Source organism: Salvelinus fontinalis, chromosome 14, assembly GCF_029448725.1.
Source record: "Salvelinus fontinalis isolate EN_2023a chromosome 14, ASM2944872v1, whole genome shotgun sequence".
Lineage (NCBI taxonomy): Eukaryota > Metazoa > Chordata > Actinopteri > Salmoniformes > Salmonidae > Salvelinus > Salvelinus fontinalis.
In genome coordinates this window covers 26,710,944-26,730,458 of record NC_074678.1, presented here as the reverse complement: position 1 = coordinate 26,730,458, position 19,515 = coordinate 26,710,944, and the positions used below count along the sequence as shown (strand labels likewise).

The following is a 19,515-nucleotide window of genomic DNA, read 5'->3' as shown; positions in this document are numbered from 1 at the left end:
GCTCTCAATTGTCCATCTGTAGTAGTTTGTGAGGGTTTTAGGTGACAAGCCACATTTATTCAGCCTCCTGAGGTTGAGGTGCTGTTGCGCCTTCTTCACAACACTGTCTGTATGGGTGGACCATTTTAGTTTGTCCGTGATGTGAACGTCGAGGAACTTTAAACTTTCCACCTTCTCCACTGCTGTACCATCTATGTGGATAGGGGGGTGCTCCCTCTGCTGTTTCCTGAAGTCCACGATCATCTACTCTGTTTTGTTGATGTTAAGTGAGAGGTTGTTTTCATGACACCACACTCCGAGTGCCCTCACCTCCTCCCTATAGGCTGTCTCGTCGTTGTTGGTGATCAAGCCTACTACTGTTGTGTCGTCTGCAAACTTCATAATCGAGTTGGAGGCATGCATGGCCACACAGTCATGGGTGAACAGGGAGGTAGGCCTACAGATAGGCCTACAAAGTTTATGCTTTATATTGAGCCAGTGAGAGTGGATTAATTGTGCAGGGCAGGAAGAGACTTGCAGCATCACATAGCCTGTGCTTATGAGGCTCTATCAAACCTGTCCCTGGCTAGTGTGGTGCTTTCAATCATAATGTACTTATTGGTACCTATTCATGTTCACTTAAAAAAACTCCCTTAGTTTCTCTATGGTTTGCCTCTGTCTTTTAAAAGTGTAATGTATGCTTTTCAGAGTGGTGGGGCAAATTGTTTTCCCTTTGGCCTGGAGCTTTTCCTAACTCTATAGGGTCTGTTAGTGATTAATCAGTTGTGCAAAGATTTTTTATATGGGCAGTGATGGTAGTGGGACCAGATTTACATTTAGCAGACACTTATCCAGAGTGACTTACAGGAACAATTAGGGTTAAGTGTCTTGCTCAAGGGCACAAAGACAGATTTTTCACCTAGTCAGCTTGGGGATTTGAACTATTGACCTTTCAGTTACTGGACCAATGCTCTTCACAAGCATCTGCTGCTTAGGTATACAGATATTTTCTAAACAGGTCACATGGTTTTAAAGAAATTCTGGAAAAACCTGTCCCTAGGAAGAATGAAAACCCTGTCAAACTGCAGCAACCTTGTACTTGTTCATATTCATTATATTTTACAACTTTTCTTTACACAGACACAACCTCTGCAATTGGGCAGTAGAGCTCACAGGGCTGAGCTTGCGTTATGCAGGTTTACATCGTATAGGCCTATATCATCTGCAATTAAAATTTACTCACAGTCTATTTATGTAATCGGAATTGTGTTCAATTCATTTTAGTTCATAATTTTGGATTGAAAAGGTCAAGGTTGCCTAGCCAGCCAGCCCAAGTTTGAATATAGCCTAAACCAAATTTTATCAAATGTTCTCCTAATACAAATAAATGGGCTATAAATAGGTTACATAACATTACCCTTTTGTTTACCCGGGCCAGAGGGGACAGGATGCATTGGCTGTAGCCTATGCAGCTGCGGTTGTTATCCGTAGCCTAGTTGATCAGACTGGAAAAATCGTGTTTTCTTCCCGTACAGTTTAGTTGTAGGCTGCTGCAATATTTCCGTGAAGAGTTATTGCTTGTGTCTGTCAGGAGTGATGTGTTATCACGTTTGCTAAATAAATACGAGACGACAGTGGAGTGGCTTGCCCTTTGCTAAATGAGGAGCATTGTGCCCGTAGAGAAACCTGTTATTTCCGTGAATCTGAAGAACAGAATGCACATAACCTGCAGCACTCCGATATAAAGAACAGATAGGCCTACATTGTGCGCAAGATGACAAATTGAGTCATACAGCTCAAGTCACGTCACAAATTATAGATGCTCAAGTCGAAGTGGCAAGTTGTTTGTATTTTTTGCCAAGTCAAGTCGTAAAATTTGCGACTCGAGTCCACATCTCTGAATCCTGCTGCTGATGACCTTGAATTTAGTAGTACAGAGCCTGTAAACACATCGGATGAAAGCTTTCACCCTGGAATAAGCTCAACGTCATCTGACTTTGAAACAAGCCAGGACAGCCAAAGGTATTTATAAAAGCACAATACCCTATAGAGAAACCAAAATCACCAATACACTAAACTGTCTACAAGACAAGTGCTCCTAAAACTTTTCACACCCTTGCAGTCAGTTCTTTGGCATGGGAGAGAGGGGTGTTAGTATACTCTTCTAGCCTATTCACTCTATTGCTGGCATTGCTTGTCTACTCAACAGCACAACTGTATGTGCTTATCCACATCAATACACCCCCACTAGACTGTCTACAGTTCAAGCCCCCCTCAAACTTTTCACATCTTTGCTAACAGCCCGTCTCAATGCCCCATTATTAACTCTAAGTGTAACAAAACACATACCAGTCTACTGTAACTTTTTTGTTTACAGATGAACATGGTTTATTTTATGGTTACACTTCAGTCTTCATGTTTTACATATGTTCATGATCAGTCTTCATGTCTCTGCAGGAGACTTGCAGTACATACAAATCTTCTGCAAGAGGTTGAGCATGGTGTAGAATATGAGACATCCCACATACACACAGTAGCTGGCTAGCTAGCTATAACACCAGGCATAGTTACTCCAAGACTAATATGAGTCATAAAGCCAAAGTCATTCCTTTACTCTCCGCCATCATCAAAGCATTTCTCCAGTTTTGTTCCTAACGAGAGGCACTGAGGCTAGCTAGGCTAACTAGCTACAACGTTAGACTACAGTACATTTTACATATACAGCTAGCTAGCTAACTAGGCTAGTTTGGCTTGTAGTGGTACTAACAAACCCCATTATGGCTGAATTGATCACCAAATTCTACTGTACTGAATAACACTGCCTCGTGTAAAAAAAAGAAAAAAAAAGAAGAGGTAATATTGCAAGCTAACTACCAACAACAAAACAAATGACTTGTTTGAAATTTGCCCTCATTAGTCCTCGCAATTTTTTTTCTCGCTGTCTCAACTCATTCTTCAAAAATGTTTTGTCGTCCAGCTCTTCTTGTAAAGAGGAATCATCAGAAGAAGCCATTGTAGCTAATTATTTAGCCATCTCGGATAGATAGTGCTCGGTAACAACTCCAGTGAACTTGTAGACTAGCACTTCCCCCGTTTTGAAAAGGCTGCCTTTGAGGGTGGGAACAAGGAAGCAGGGCTCCCGTCAGGCTGTAGTCTTTACAACGCCAGGGAAAATAGACATTCTGCAATGTCCTGGCAGATAGGAACATTGTTGAGACAAGTCCAATGGCCCTACTGAACAAGAACAACCATATATAGTCACTTCTAGCATGATCGCGCAATCGGCAAAACACAAAGGCCACAATAATTGCTACAAAACATCCCTCCATTTATTTTTATTTCAGACAGTATGCTCAATCAACCAATGATACAATTGATTGAACTATCCCAGCGCAAAAATACAGCTCCAGTGCATAATTATTTCATAAACACCCTCTCATCATTCATAATTATGTAGGAAGACACCCCAAATAGTGTCTAGTGGTGAAGTTTCCCTTTAATTAAATGAAGAGTTCCTTGGTCCTCCTTTTTTTGTTTTTTGATGACCTATACCCCTTTTACTAAAGAGCACCTTCTATTCACAAAGATCTACTATTGTGTACCGTAGCAGCGCTTCCCTTCCTTCTACAAGTTATACTATTGAAAACACATCCTCTGAGGACCTGAATCTCAAAATGTATCCCACTTTTCCTTGAAGTCAGAACTAGGCCAATGATTATGCTTTTACGTACGTACAAAATATATGCCATTTACTGTAGCAGAACATGTCAAAACATTGACATTATCTGAATGCATCACACATGGCCACAGATTCTACTGCCCATTTCTTTATGTTGTTCACCACCCACTGTATTTTTGTTCAGAGTCAGACAGCATGTCAGTGTGCATCACAGTAATCCAGTTAAGTTGCCTATTAAAGGATCCATTGATCAGTTAGCCCTCTGAGGCCTGTGTTCACACACTGCAGGGCACTCCCCAGTCAATATGAGTCGATTAGAGGTGGATTGCAGAAAATACAGCGCCATTACAAGATTTACAGCACCTGTACAGGGAAAAAACCTTCTCTAATCGCCATTACATACAGGGATAATACTGTTGAAGTCGGAAGTTTACATACACTTAGGTTGGAGTCATTAAAACTCGTTTTTTAACCACTCCATACATTTCTTGTTAACAAACTATAATTTTGGAAAGTCGGTTAGGACATCTACTTTGTGCATGACACAAGTCATTTTTCCAACAATTGTTTGCAGACAGATTATTTAACTTATAATTCACATTATTACAATTCCAGTGGGTCAGAAGTTTTGCATACACCAAGTTGACTGTGCCTTTAAACAGCTTGGAAAATTCCCGAAAATTATGTCATGGCTTTAGAAGCTTCTGGTGGGCTAATTGACATCACTGCAGTCAATTGGAGGTGTACCTGTGGATGTAAACTCAGCAAAAAAGAAACGTCCTCTCACTGTTGACTGCATTTATTTTCAGCAAACTTAAATATTTGTATGAACATAACAAGATTCAACAACTGAGATATAAACTGAACAAGTTACACCGACATGTGACTAACAGAAATGGAATAATGTGTCCCTGAACAAAGGGGGGTCAAAATCAAAAGTAACAGTCAGTATCTGGTGTGGCCACCAGCTACATTAAGTACTGCAGTGCATCTCCTCCTCATGGACTGCACCAGATTTGCCAATTCTTGCTGTGAGATGTTACCCCGATCTTCCACCAAGGCACCTGCAAGTTCCCGATCCAACAGGTCCCAGACGTGCTCAATGGGATTGAGATCTGGGCTCTTCGCTGGCCATGGCAGAACACTGACATTCCTGTCTTGCAGGAAATCACGCACAGAACGAGCAGTATGGCTGATGGCATTGTCATGCTGGAGGGTCATGTCAGGATGTGCCTGCAGGAAGGGAACCACATGAGGGAGCATGATGTCTTCCCTGTAATGCACAGCGTTGCGATTGCTAGCAATGACAACAAGCTCAGTCCGATGATGCTGTGACACACCGCCCCAGACCATGACGGACGACCCTCCATCTCCAAATCGATCCCGCTCCATAGTACAGGCCTCAGTGTAACGCTCATTCCTTCGACGATAAACGCAAATCCGACCATCACCCCTGGTGAGACAAAACCGCGACTCGTCAGTGAAAAGCACTTTTTGCCAGTCCACTCTGGTCCAGCGACGGTGGGTTTGTGCCCGTAGTTGACGTTGTTGCCGGTGATGTCTGGTGACGACTTGCCTTACAACAGGTCTACAAGCCCTCAGTCCAGCCTCTCTCAGCCTATTGTGGAGAGTCTGAGCACGGATGGAGGGATTGTGCGTTCCTGGTGTAACTTGGGCAGTTGTTGTTGCCATCCTGTACCTGTCCCCGCAGGTGTGATGTTCGGATGTACCGATCCTGTGCAGGTGTTGTTACACGTGGTCTGCCACTGCGAGGACAATCAGCTGTCCGTCCTGTCTCACTGTAGCTCTGTCTTAGGCGTCTCACAGTACTGACATTGCAATTTAGAGCCCTGGCCACATCTGCAGTCCTCTTGCATCCCTGTAGCATGCCTAAGGCACGTTCACACAGATGAGCAGGGACCCTTGGCATCTTTCTTTTGGTGTTTTTCAGAGTCAGTAGAAAGTGAGTGTCCTAAGTTTTCATATTCATAGCTGTGCACTTAATTGCCTAAGCTGTTAGTGTCTTAATGACCTTTCCACAGGTGCCAGTTCATTAATTGTGTATGGGTCATTTTAAACAAGCATGGGAAACAGTGAATAAACCCTTTACAATGAAGATCTGTGAAGTTATTTGGATTTTTACGAATTATCTTTGAATGACAGGGTCCTGAAAAAGAGAAGTTTCTTTTTTTGCTGAGTTTATTTCAAGGCCTACCTTCAAACTCAGTGCCTCTTTGCTTGACATCATGGGGAAATCAGCCAAGACCTCCACAAGTCTGGTTCATCCTTGGGAGCAATTTCCAAACGCCTGAAGGTACCACGTTCATATGTACAAACAATAGTACGCAAGTATTAACACCATGGGACCACACAGCCGTCATACCGCTCAGGAAGCAGATGCGTTCTGTCTCCTAGAGATGAACGTACTTTGGTAAGAAAAGTGCAAATCAATCCCAGAACAACAGCAAAGGACCTTGTGAAGATGCTGGAGGAAACCGGTACAAAAGTATCTACTGTATATCCACAGTAAAAACGAGTCCTATATCACTGTAACTTGAAAGGCCGCTCAGCAAGGAAGAAGCCACTGCTCCAAAATCGCCATAAAAAAGCCAGACCACGGTTTGCAACTGCACATGGGGATAAAGATCATACTTTTTCTAGAAATGTCCTCTGGTCTGATGAAACAAAAATAGTTTGGCCATAATGATCATCATTATATTTGTAGGAAAAAGGGGGGCGCTTGCAAGCCGAAGAACACCATCCCAACCGTGAAGCACGGGGGTGGAAGCATCATGTTGTGGGGGTGCTTTGCTGCGGGAGGGCCTGGTGCACTTCACAAAATAAATGGCATCATGAAGAAGGAAAATTATGTGGATATATTGAAGCAACATCTCAAGACATCCGTCAGGAAGTTAAAGCTTGGTCGCAAATGGGTCTTCCAAATGAACAATGACCCCAAGCATACTTCCAAAGTTGTGGCAAAATGGCTTAAGGACAACAAAGTCAAGGTATTGGAGTGGCCATCACAAAGCCCTGACCTCAATCCCATAGAAAATTAGTGGGCAGAACTGAAAAAGCTTGTGCGAGCAAGAAGGCCTACAAACCTGACTCAGTTACACCAGCTCTGTCAGGAGGAATGGGCCAAAATTCACCCAACTTATTGTGGGAAGCTTGTGGACGGCTACCCAAAACGTTTGACCCTGTCACGATCGTGTGGCGGATTGACGGACCAAAATGCAGCAGTTGGAAAATAAGCCATCTTCTTTATTAACACCACGAAGATGAACACGACACAAAACTCTATACAAACTAACAAAAACAACAAAACGACCGTGAAGCTACAAACGTTGTGCACATACATACATGCTACAAACGTTCTACATAGACAATTACCCACAACCAATGAGAGCCTATGGCTACCCTAAATAAGGCTCCCAATCAGAGACAACCGAAATCAGCTGTCTCTAATTGGGAACTCATTCAGGTAACCATAGACTCTCCTAGACAACTAAACATACATAGACAACACTAGAAACATGTACTCCACACAAACCCATATACTATACACAACCCCTTTACCATAAACAACACCCAAAACCAACAAAACATAAACATTCCCCATGTCACCCCCTGACCTAACTAAAATAATAAAGAAAACAAAGAATATTAAGGCCAGGGCGTGACAGACCCAAGTTAAACAATTTAAAGGCAATGCTACCAAATACTAATTGAGTGTATTTAAACTTCTGACCCACTGGGAATGTGATGAAAGAAATGAAAGCTGAAATAAATCATTCTCTCTACTATTATTCTGACATTTCACATTCTTAAAATAAGTGGCGATCCTAACAGGGAATTTTTACTTGGATTAAATGTCAGGAATTGTGAAAAACTGAATTTAAATGTATTTGGCTAAGGTGTATGTAAACTTCCGACTTCAACTGTATATGTAAACATTCATAACAGTGTACATTTCCTTCCCTTTAGCAGAATGCCATTTCGAGAAGTAGTCAGCTGTTGTTTTTTATCTCTGGAATGGGAACCAGTCTATAACAGTTTATGCAGGGCAGTGTACTGTGAGCATTGTGAATTGATAAAAGCCTGGTTAACTGATGGTTACAGGTGGCGCTGCTACAGCGTGATCTAATGCATCGTCTGGGTAGTGTACTGTAGTACAGAGGAGTGGATGCTGCATAGGGGATGGCCCACAGCTGCTCTGGCTGCACGCCAAACTCCAGTCTCCTCTCGGCTGCAGGATCATTTAAGCACAAATATATAAACAATGATTTCACGATCTCGTTATCATAGCAGACAAATAAATTAAATATTGATTGGGAGAAGGAGGGAGGCAAGGCAACACAGGACAGAATGACCCATTCTCTCCCTTCTCTCCTCTCAATCTCCATGCTATTGAGTTTCCTTTCTCCAAGATTCTTAGCTTTATCTGGAATTGAATGGCCCCTGCTGCCCTTTCATTGAGTCTCTTACAGTGGTTGGATACTTCCTCTCAGATTCTTGTTTCTGTTTGAGTATGTTTTCTGTAATGTTGGTACTGTGTAGTCCCCCCTGAGTTACCTGGTATAAACATGATGCCAAAGGTCAAATTGAGATCCATTTAAATATGCTCATTCTGTTTGTACAGTAAGATCTGTTAAAACGTCTTAAGGCTAGGGGGTGCTGTTGTCACTATTTATGGTAATCGTGTAATTTTTGAAACGGCTTCCTACAAAATTCTTGATCGTACAATATGCATATTATTATTATTATTGGATAGAAAACAGTCTATAGTTTCTATAGGAGTTGAAATTTTGTCTCTAAGTGGAACAGAACTCATTCTACAGAAATTTCCCTGACATGGAGTCAGATTTCAGAAATGTTGGCCCCTGTTCTGGAGTCAGTTTTAAGGCCAATGTTATTCCTATGAGTATACGGACACTGCTTACGTCTTCCCCTGGATGCCTTTACGTGATGACGATTTGAATGGGGTCGATTGCGCAATCACAGGCACTATAAATAAAAAAACCCTGTAGCTAGGAACTCTTTTCTTGCTGCGTCATGCGCGCGGCGGCCACCGACCCGCACTTGTTCCAAGCATTAGTGTAGGGAGTAATATTACTCTGGTCATGTTTCTACTCGTTATAGGAGTTAAAAACATCATAAGGTAGTTAATTTAAAGCGTTTTATAGCAATTTATATCCGTTTAGTGCGATTTTGGGACATTTATTTCTGAGACGCTGTGAATCTCTGGGCACGCTTCCAGTTCATGCCGAACGCAGTTGGCATTTCCACATGGCAAGAGGACAGCTTTCCACCAAAAGACGATTAGACCCAAGAAAGGATCCTTTGCCCAAGATACTGATGGAAGAACAGCTCAAAGTAGGAACAATTTATTATGATAAATCGTGTTTCTGTCGAAAAATGTTAGTGGCTTAGGACGCCATTTTTTTTGACGTAGCTTCGCTTGGCGCAAACTGTTTTGAAAAGTAAGGATAATTTAAAAAATGTAATTCCGCGATTGTTTTAAGAATTAAATTGTCTATCAATCGCTGTCCACCCTATATTTTTTAGTCACGTTTATGAGTATTTATGTATACGAGTAGATCACTGTCTAATATGGCGCACCAACATTTTCTCACCAGCTGGGCTACTTTTCCCATTGTCTAACCATGATTTTGGTGGCTAAATATGCACATTTTCGAACAAACTGTATATGTATGTTGTAATGTGATGTTACAGGGGTGTCATCTGAAGAATTCTGAGAAGGTTAGTGAAAAAAATAATATATTTTGGCGATGTTTACGTTATCGCTCTCTTTGGCTAGAATCAATGCTGGGGTAATGTTTGCACATGTGCTATGCTAATATAACGATTTATTGTGTTTTCGCTGTAAGACACTTAGAAAATCTGAAATATTGTCTGTATTCACAGGATCTGTGTCTTTCGATTAGTGTATGCTGTGTATTTTTACGAAATGTTTGATGATTAGTAGTTAGGTAAACACGTTGCTCATTGTAATTATTCTAGTCCATTTGTGACGGTGGGTGCAATTGTAAACTATGCCATCTACCTGAAATATGCACATTTTTCTAACAACCTATCCTATACCATAAATATGTTATCAGACTGTCATCTGATGAGTTTTTTTCTTGGTTAGGGGCTATAAATATCTTAGTTTAGCCGAATTGGTGATAGCTACTGGTGTTGGTGGACAAATAAAAGATGGTGGATTATGCTAATGTCTTTTTAGCTAATAGATTTACATCTTTACATATTGTGTCTTCCCTGTAAAACATTTTAAAAATCGGACATGTTGGCTGGATTCACAAGATCGGTGTCTTTCATTAGCTGTATTGGACTTTAATGTGTGAAAGTTAAATATTTAAAAAATATATTTTTTTTGAATTTCGCGGCTCTGCCTTTTCAGTGGGGGTGGGGGGGGTGTGCCGCTAGCGGAACGTGTGTCCTTGAAAGGTTAATTGGTTTGGATTTCTGTTTGTTCCTGAGTTGTCTGGTATTTTTGGTACATGTTGGTACCTTTAAAATACATGCTATTCAAATTGATTTATATAACCCTTCTTACATCAGATGATATCTCAAAGTGCTGTACAGAAACCCAGCCTTAAACCCCAAACAGCAAGCAATGCAGGTGTAGAAGCACGGTGGCTAGGAAAAACTCCCTAGAAAGGCCAAAACCTAGGAAGAAACCTAGAGGAACCAGGCTATGAGGGGTTGCCAGTCCTCTATATCCTGCCAAACAGGCAGGATATAACCCCACCCACTTTGCCAAAGCACAGCCCCCATACCACTAGAGGGATAACTTCAACCACCAACTTACCATCCTGAGACAAGGCCGAGTATAGCCCACAAAGATCTCCGCCACGGCACAACCCAGAGGGGGGCACCAACCCAGACAGGAAGACCACGTCAGCGACTCAACCCACTCAAGTGACGCACCCCTCCTAGGGGCGGCATGAAAGAGCACCAGTAAGCCAGTGACTCAGCCCCTGTAATGGGGTTAGATGCAGAGAATCCCAGTGGAGAGAGGGGAACCAGCCAGGCAGAGACAGCAAGGGCGGTTCGTTGCTCCAGAGCCTTTCCGTTCACCTTCACACTCCTGGGCCAGACTTCACTCAATCATATGACCTACTGAAGAGATGAGTCTTCAGTAAAGACTTAGAGGTTGAGACCGAGTCTGCGTCTCTCACATGGGTAGGCAGACCATTCCATAAAAATTGAGCTCTATAGGAGAAAGCCCTGCCTCCAGCTGTTTGCTTAGAAATTCTAGGGACAATTAGGAGGCCTGTGTCTTGTGACCGTAGCGTACGTGTAGGTATGTACGGCAGGACCAAATCTAAAAAAATTGGTAGGAGTAAGCCCATGTAATGCTTTGTAGGTTAGCAGTAAAACCTTGAAATCATCCCTTGCCTTAACAGGAAGCCAGTGTAGGGAGGCTAGCACTTATGATCAAATTTTTGGGTTCTAGTCAGGATTCTAGCAGCCATATTTAGCACTAACTGAAGTTTATTTAGTGCTTTATCCCGGTAGCCAGAAAGTAGAGCATTGCAGTAGTCTAACCTAGAAGTAACAAAAGCATGGATTAATTTTTCTGCATCCTTTTTGGACAGAAAGTTTCTGATTTTTGCAATGTTACATAGATTGAAAAAAGCGGTACTTGAAACAGTCTTGATATGTTCGTCAAAAGAGAGATCAGGGTCCAGAGTAACGCAGAGGATGCTATTCATCTCCCCTTTCTGCGTTGAACATTTCTAGAGGCTCATATTTTTGCCAAACTACCTCCTCATCCTCCCACAGTACATCCAGGGGGACTGTTACACCAAGACACAGTAAACATTTAAACTTAAACCTTCATTTCAGCTTTTTCGAAAACAATTATTAGAAACTGTTCCCCACAGCTTCTGTTTCAAAGCCTCTGGAGCTGCATTCACAAACAGCAGCCGAGACTCAGCCTCTTCTACCATACTGCCAGATCTACAGTATCTCTCTGAATATCTGTCTCTCTGGCTTTCTCTCTGTCTCAGTTCAATCTGTCTGCATTTATAAAACTATTGTGCTATTGTTTTCAGCCTTTCTCTTCCCCTCTAGTCCTTGTATTCTGCTAAACTACTCTTCTCTATTTAATGACAAATCTCTTTCCATCCCTCCTCTCTCTCTTTATCTCTCTCTGTCTGTTGTTACCTTTCAGAGGCAGCTGCTGAGCTGTATTCGAGGTGGAAACTGCCCTGGACCAAATGTCAGCTCCCTACAGATCCCTGGGGACGTCAGCTTCTTTGCCAACCACCTCGCTGTCCCTACTATGGAGTTTGCATTTGAACAGACCAAAGCAGAAGAGGTACTGAGACCCATACACAAACAGAAGCATAACATTTTATGATAGGGTCTGGTAGTAATAGATGATTTCTCCATTATTTACAAACATTATAGGTGAATTAAAGATTTTCCTCCTTATTGACTAGTTTGTTAAGTGTGATTGTCTATTGCTATGTCAATGACACCTGGTTTAAAGGTATTATCCTGAATTGGGTTGTGTGCTAAAATTGAGGGCATATATTTTTGAGGAAATGTGATGTATTTCACTCTAGGATTTCCTATAAGCAGACATGTAGATGCTAGATATGCTGGCACTTATGTGTTTGGAAACGAGCAGATGTTCTCTACCAGAATGACTGGGATTGTGACAAGAACGTGGTCCAGTGCACATTTTGTACTCCCGTTTAACATCTGTTGCCTTGCCTCATACAGTTTCGACAAGTACACACTCATTACAGTCAGTATTTAAGGCTGTTGAGTCTGCCTTCCAGTATGCAGCTCTTTCCAAAGTTTACACGATGATCTGTCTCGAAAGTCTCCTCAGATATTTGTGTGTCTCTTGTTCTTTTGAATGCCATCTGTATGGAAATATAATGTAGCAGTTTTTGTTTTTGCTAGAAGCCCATTTATATCTCTATGTTATTCTGTTAATGTGGGCATCGTTATTCAACATGCATTCTTGCCTCTTTTGCAACGTCATTTCCCTATGCAAATGATGCAGTGTATCTCAGTTCAGCCAGATACATGTCTATGTGACTGTCTGTCGCCATCAGACCCTGTCAGTATGACATCTGCCACCAGGGCCCGTCTTGCCTCCATTTCACGCCTCCTGTTGATGAGTGGTGGAGATGAAATAATTTGCATCCTCAGCTCACACATCTGGTAGACGCAGGCCTCTGGTGCTTTACACGTTAATGATGCAGACTCCTCACCGTCTGAACAGCGCTCACCTGAAATAACTTCCCCAACTTTAAAAAGGGAAGATGATATCTTGTTAAATGTCTGCCACTGGCAGAACTGATTTAAGTCAGCTAAGCTTTAAATGTCTTGAAATCACTGAATACTGTGCTGTATAGATTTAGACAAAACAATTTGGTAACACTTTACTTGAAACCCAGCTTCATAACTAGTTATGACACTGTCATAACAGCTGACATAACTTGTCATAACCTTTTATAATATGGTCATAATACTGTCATGACGCATATATTTGGGCCTATTATGACAAATATTGCGTTATTTTATGGCTGGCTATGACACCATATAAGCGTGTCAAAACCTACCGCACAATCAAAACATTCCATTACACCATAGCCCACATGTCAACAGTAAGTTTATGCTGTATATATTTTTTTAATTGACCTTATTAAATTATCATTGTAAATGCGCAAACATTGATGTCAGACACCCCAATGCTCTGTTGCTGATGACTGGGATGAATGCAGGAGCAGATTTCAGGAGCAGGACAAGACCCCTTTTTGACTAATGACTGATATAAGGGCATGTACGTGATAGGCCTTGTCACGTTCCTGACCTGTTTTCTGTTAGTTTTGTATGTGTTAGTTGGTCAGGACGTGAGTTTGGGTGGGCAGTCTATGTTTTCTGTTTCTATGTTTGTTTAAGGGTTGCCTGGTATGGCTCTCAATTAGAGGCAGGTGTTTGGCGTTTCCTCTAATTGAGAGTCATATTAAGGTAGGTTGTTTCACATTGTTGGTTGTGGGTGGTTGTCTCCTGTGTCTGTGTATGTCGTTGCGCCACACGGGACTGTTGTCGGTTTGTTTGTTTTTTTCGGTTTATGTAGTCTGTTCCTGTTTCATGCGTTCTTCGTTATATTTAAGTTCTTATGTTCAGCTGCGTCTACGTCGTTTGTTGTTTTGTAGTTAATCAAGTATAGTTCGTTTTTTGTCTTCGTTGTTTTGTTGTGTCTAAATAAATATCATGTCTAAGTATCACGCTGCGTCTTGGTTCAATCCATGCTCCTCCTCTTCGGATGAAGAGGAATAGGAGAACCGTTACAGAACCACCCACCAATCCAGAGCCAAGCAGCGTGAGTTCGAGCAGTGGACATGGGAGGACGTGTTAAATGGAAAAGGTTGCTACACATGGGAGGAAATCCGAGCTGGAAGAGATCGCCTTCCATAGGAACAGCTGGAGGCGATTAGAAAAGCGGAGGCAACGGGAGAGAGAGACCGGATTTATGAAGGTATGTGGCTAGCACGGAAGCCCGTGAAGAAACCCCAAAAATGTCTTGGGGGGGGGCTAAGAGGTAGTGGGCCAAGGGCAGGTAGGAGACCTGCGCCCACTTCCCAGGCTAACCGTGGAGAGCGGGAGTACGGGCAGACGCTGTGTTACGCAGTAGAGCGCACGGTGTCTCCAGTACGTGTGCATAGCCCGGTGCGGGTTATTCCACCTCCTCGCACTGGTAAGGCTAGATTGAGCATTGAGCCAAGTGCCATGAAGCCGGCTCTACATATCTGGCCACCAGTACGTCTCCTTGGGCCGGCTTACATGGCACCAGCCTTACGCATGGTGTCCCCGGTTCGCCTACATAGCCCGGTGCGGGTTATTCCACCTCCCCCCACTGGTCGGGCGACGGGGAGCATTCAGCCAGGTAAGGTTGGGCAGGCTCAGTGTTCAAGGGAGCCAATACGCCTGCACGGTCCGGTATTTCCGGCGCTACCTCCCGCCCCAGCCCAGTACCACCAGTGCCTACACCACGCACCAGGCTTCCAGTGCGTTTTCAGAGCCCTGTTCCTCCTCCACGCACTCTTCCTATGGTGCGTGTCTCCAGCCCAGTGCCTCCAGTTCCGGCACCACGCACTAAGCCACCTGTGCGTTTCCAGAGCCCTGTACACACTGTTCCTTCTCCCCGTACTCGTCCTGATGTGCGTGCCCTCAGCCCGTTGCCACCAGTGCCGGTACCACGCACCAGGCAAATAGTACGCTTTGAGAGTCCAGTGTACCCTGTCCCTGCTCCCCGCACTAGCATGAAGGTGCGTGTCCTTAGCCCGGTGCCTCCAGTTCCGGCACCACGCACCAGATCTACAGTGCGTCTCATCCGGCCAGAGCCATCCGTCTGCCCAGTGCCGTCTGAGCCATCCGTCTGCCCAGTGCCGTCTGAGCCATCCGTCTGCCCAGTGCCGTCTGAGCCATCCGTCTGCCCAGTGCCGTCTGAGCCATCCGTCTGTCCCGAGCCGTCTGAGCCATCCGTCTGTCCCGAGCCGTCAGAGCCGTTAGTCAGTCAGGAGCCGCTAGAGCCATTCGTCAGTCAGGAGCCGCTAGAGCCATTCGTCAGTCAGGAGCCGCTAGAGCCATTCGTCAGTCAGGAGCCGCTAGAGCCATTCGTCAGTCAGGATCTGCCAGAGCCGCCAACCAGACAGGATCTGCCAGAGCCGCCAACCAGACAGGATCTGCCAGAGCCGCCAACCAGACAGGATCTGCCAGAGCCGCCAACCAGACAGGATCTGCCAGAGCCGCCAACCAGACAGGATCTGCCAGAGCCGCCAACCAGACAGGATCTGCCAGAGCCGCCAACCAGACAGGATCTGCCAGAGCCGCCAACCAGACAGGATCTGCCAGAGCCGCCAGCCAGACAGGATCTGCCAGAGCCGCCAGCCAGCCATGAGCGTCCAGAGCCGCCAGCCAGCCATGAGCGTCCAGAGCCGCCAGCCAGCCATGAGCGTCCAGAGCCGTCAGCCAGCCATGAGCGTCCAGAGCCGTCAGCCAGCCATGAGCGTCCAGAGCCGTCAGCCGGCCATGAGCGTCCAGAGCCGTCAGCCAGCCATGAGCGTCCAGAGCCGTCAGCCAGCCATGAGCATCCAGAGCCGTCAGCTAGTCATGAGCGTCCAGAGCTGCCATGTATCCAGAACTGCCCCTCAGTCCAGAGCTGTCTCTCTGTCCGGAGCTGCCCTTCAGTCCGGAGTTGCCCCTCTAACCTGAGCTACCTCTCTATCTTGACCTACCTCTCTGTCTTGAGCTATCTCTCTGTATTGAGCTACCTTATCCTGGTGCTGCCCCTTATTTTGAAGTTACCTATTAAGTTAAGTAGGTGTAATAAGAGGGTGGTCATTTTAAGGGGGCGTAAGCTGGGATTGACTATGGTGGGGTGGGGACCTCGCCCAGAGCCTGAGCCATCACTGTGGTCAGACGCCCACCCAGACCCTCCCCTAGACTTTTGGTGGTGCGTTCGGAGTACGCACCTTGAGGGGGGGGTTATGTCACGTTCCTGACCTGTTTTCTGTTAGTTTTGTATGTGTTAGTTGGTCAGGACGTGAGTTTGGGTGGGCAGTCTATGTTTTCTGTTTCTATGTTTGTTTAAGGGTTGCCTGGTATGGCTCTCAATTAGAGGCAGGTGTTTGGCGTTTCCTCTAATTGAGAGTCATATTAAGGTAGGTTGTTTCACATTGTTGGTTGTGGGTGGTTGTCTCCCGTGTCTGTGTATGTCGTTGCGCCACACGGGACTGTTGTCGGTTTGTTTTGTTTTTTCGGTTTATGTAGTCTGTTCCTGTTTCATGCGTTCTTCGTTATATGTAAGTTCTTATGTTCAGGTGCGTCTACGTCGTTTGTTGTTTTGTAGTTAATCAAGTATAGTTCGTTTTTTGTCTTCGTTGTTTTGTCGTGTCTAAATAAATATCATGTCTAAGTATCACGCTGCGTCTTAGTTCAATCCATGCTCCTCCTCTTCGGATGAAGAGGAAGAGGAGAACCGTTACAGGCCTATCTGGCTTATATGATTACGATGGTCTTAAGGCTTCTTAAAGTGTATTTTCTTAGTCCAAGTAAAGTGACACAGGATGGTCATAATGCTTCATGACAGAGTCAAGTGTATTTTCTACAAGTTATTTAAAATATGATGGGAAAAAAACATGACTGTAAAGAATTAATTACAGCAACGGATTTAAGAAACACATTTTCAAACGAAAGGAAACTTCTCAGCAGGGAAGAAACACATTTTCAAACGAAAGGAAACTTCTCAGCAGGGAAGAAACACATTTTCAAACGAAAGGAAACTTCTCAGCAGGGAAGAAACACATTTTCAAACGAAAGGAAACTTCTCAGCAGGGAAGAAACACATTTGAATAAATGTGGGTTTTGACACTCTTATGTAGGTGTCATAATCAGCCATCAAATAATGTAATATATATGTTATGACCATGTTATGTCAGCTTTTATGACATAACTTGGTGTCCTAAATTGTTTTGGCGTCAAGTGCTACCAAACATGTAACTTTTCATCACCCTCAGAGATCAAAGTAAAACATATTTGGTCCTCTGCTGATTTTAACCAGTTTATATATGATAGGGTTTGAATACAATTTTTCACACTCACTGTAGAACATATTATATTTTTCCTTTTCTCCTATTTTACTGCTATAGAGTGCTGAGTAAGGAAGCAAAGTTTATAAACAAATGGAGTGCCAAACTTTTCCCCCGTTAGGGAGTGTAGCTGTGCACACTGCACAGTGATGACACTTCCTCCATACTCATGTGTACATCTGTCTCTTCCTCACAACATGCCTGGCTAAGCATCAGCCCAGTAACACTGGTGTGCTTTAAACTGTAAAAGTAACCTTTTCCTGGCATTCAACACATCGGGCTGAATTAGAGCCAGATGAATTAGATTCCTGAGCCACAGACTGCAATGTGGGACCAGGCTCATCACAAGGCTCTCCTGTGCAGCCAACAGCTTGAGGATGCATCTGAGTCAGATTTGAAATGACACACTAGCTTAAAGGCTCTCCTTGCCGTCGTTGTGTGTGTGTGTGTGTTAGTGCTGAGCGATTCGTGCTTTTTGAGGTCGGTTCAATTAGAAAAAATTATAATGGCTTTCGAGTTGGGGTTTGATTATTTGGTTGAATGCCATAACACAGAATAAAACAATTAATAAAAGTCTGCCCATTATTGCTTATAAACATTTAAGTTGTTGTGTATATTACATTTGTTTTATTTGCTAACTTTATTATTTATTCAGTCATCATGTTTTTAGAGATACTGTCTGACAAAATCACTATTTAGTAGTTCTTCGCAATAATGAATGTACCTCGCAAAGCAACAGCTGCTCTCCACATCCCCTCACCATGACCATTCTTTTCTCTTCTGTAGCAGGCGTAAAAGAAACACAGACCGGACATGTGGATGCTCAATGGATTATGGTCATTGGAGTTAATTACCACATTTATGCGCTAAACGACGTAGAATATTGGCCTGTTGGAAACTACAATTCCCTACTACATCTCACAGTTCAGGCTGGACCTGATTTTTCTCTAGAGAAGAAAGGTGCAATGTTTGCATTGAGCTCACAGAAAAGAAATGACTGAAATGTAATTCAAATAATTGAACCACGTGTGTGTGTGCCTTCTGCATTGCCTACACACAGTTTGATGTCCAATGTTCAAACTGTAGCTGACAAATTACAACAACATTTAACAATTTAAAAACATTTGTAAGAATGCATCAAAATGGAATCAACAAACACCATGCCAGCTGTTTTATCATGTTTAAAGAGGGTTTCCAAATACAAACACAACTTGTTTTGGGCAAGATTGCCAGCTATAAACATTAGCTTGCATCTGTGTTTTTTCAGAATTGCACTCATTTTAGTCTAAGTGGATGTGACTGGTCAGGGAGCCTACCCAGGCTCCTCTCTGTTGCTGCTCCAGAAACTCTCTCACCAGATGGCTCCAATAGACTGACTGACTGTGTCTCAGTCGCCCTGCTTTAGAGGTCACTATCGATCACAGTCCAGAGGTGTGGTATGCCAAAACCTGTCAGCCCATTTTCTACTCGCTGAGTCCTGAGAAGGGCTGTCCGGACACCGCAAATGTTATGATACCAAGTAATGTGATTTTCAGGCTAGCTAGAGAAATGACCCTTAGAAATGTCAAACAAGACCACACTTTGGGTATACTGTTTGGTTTCCATTTGTGTGGACTATGACCCTGAAACACAACCATCAAACAGAATTCTGTGTCTAGTCATCCTCATATTCCCCTGGTTCTCCCAAACAGCGCCATGACACATCCCCTCATTATGACACACATGCAAACGCCCCTCTCCTCACGCCCTTCGGACGTTGCCCGGCTCGTTGGCTGTGTTCAGGTTGCCGGTTGCAGCAGTGTTACAGCAGTTTTCAGAATTCCTGTCCTGAGGTGCTTTACCAGTGTACGCTGAGATAATCTAATTAGCAGTGTGAAGTGGCTGCAGCTGGATGGGGCAGCGAGGGAGGCTGCACCCAGTAGTCTGCTGATCAATTGGCTCTGCCTCTGCTCCGGCCCGGCCCATCCGCTGCTCTACCTCATTGCAGTGACAAGTAACTGAGCTGGGCTTGGCTACTGCGTATCCCACCATCTGGCTCTAACACATGGCGGTGACCCTTTTACTGAAAGCACTCTTCTGGTATGAAACACACACTTTGGTCTTCTTACATTGAACATCATGCCTTATCACACTTTTTTTCATTGACCATTGACATCTCATGACAATTGAAACCAGCACGCGGGTGAGATTTGGTTCTGGGTGCCGATATTACGA

The 19,515-nt window shown here is 43.9% G+C and overlaps 1 protein-coding gene across 4 annotated transcripts in view; it reads left to right on the top strand.

Annotated features, from left to right (window-relative positions):
- The window catches only part of LOC129810541 (inactive N-acetylated-alpha-linked acidic dipeptidase-like protein 2), a 354,237-nt gene that overhangs the window by 286,761 nt on the left and 47,961 nt on the right, over positions 1 to 19,515 (top strand). For all 4 annotated transcript variants that reach the window (XM_055861117.1, XM_055861115.1, XM_055861118.1 and 1 more), the window contains one exon: positions 11,862 to 12,008. In XM_055861117.1, coding sequence (XP_055717092.1) covers positions 11,862 to 12,008 — 147 coding nt within the window. The remainder of the gene's footprint in view (positions 1 to 11,861; positions 12,009 to 19,515) is intronic.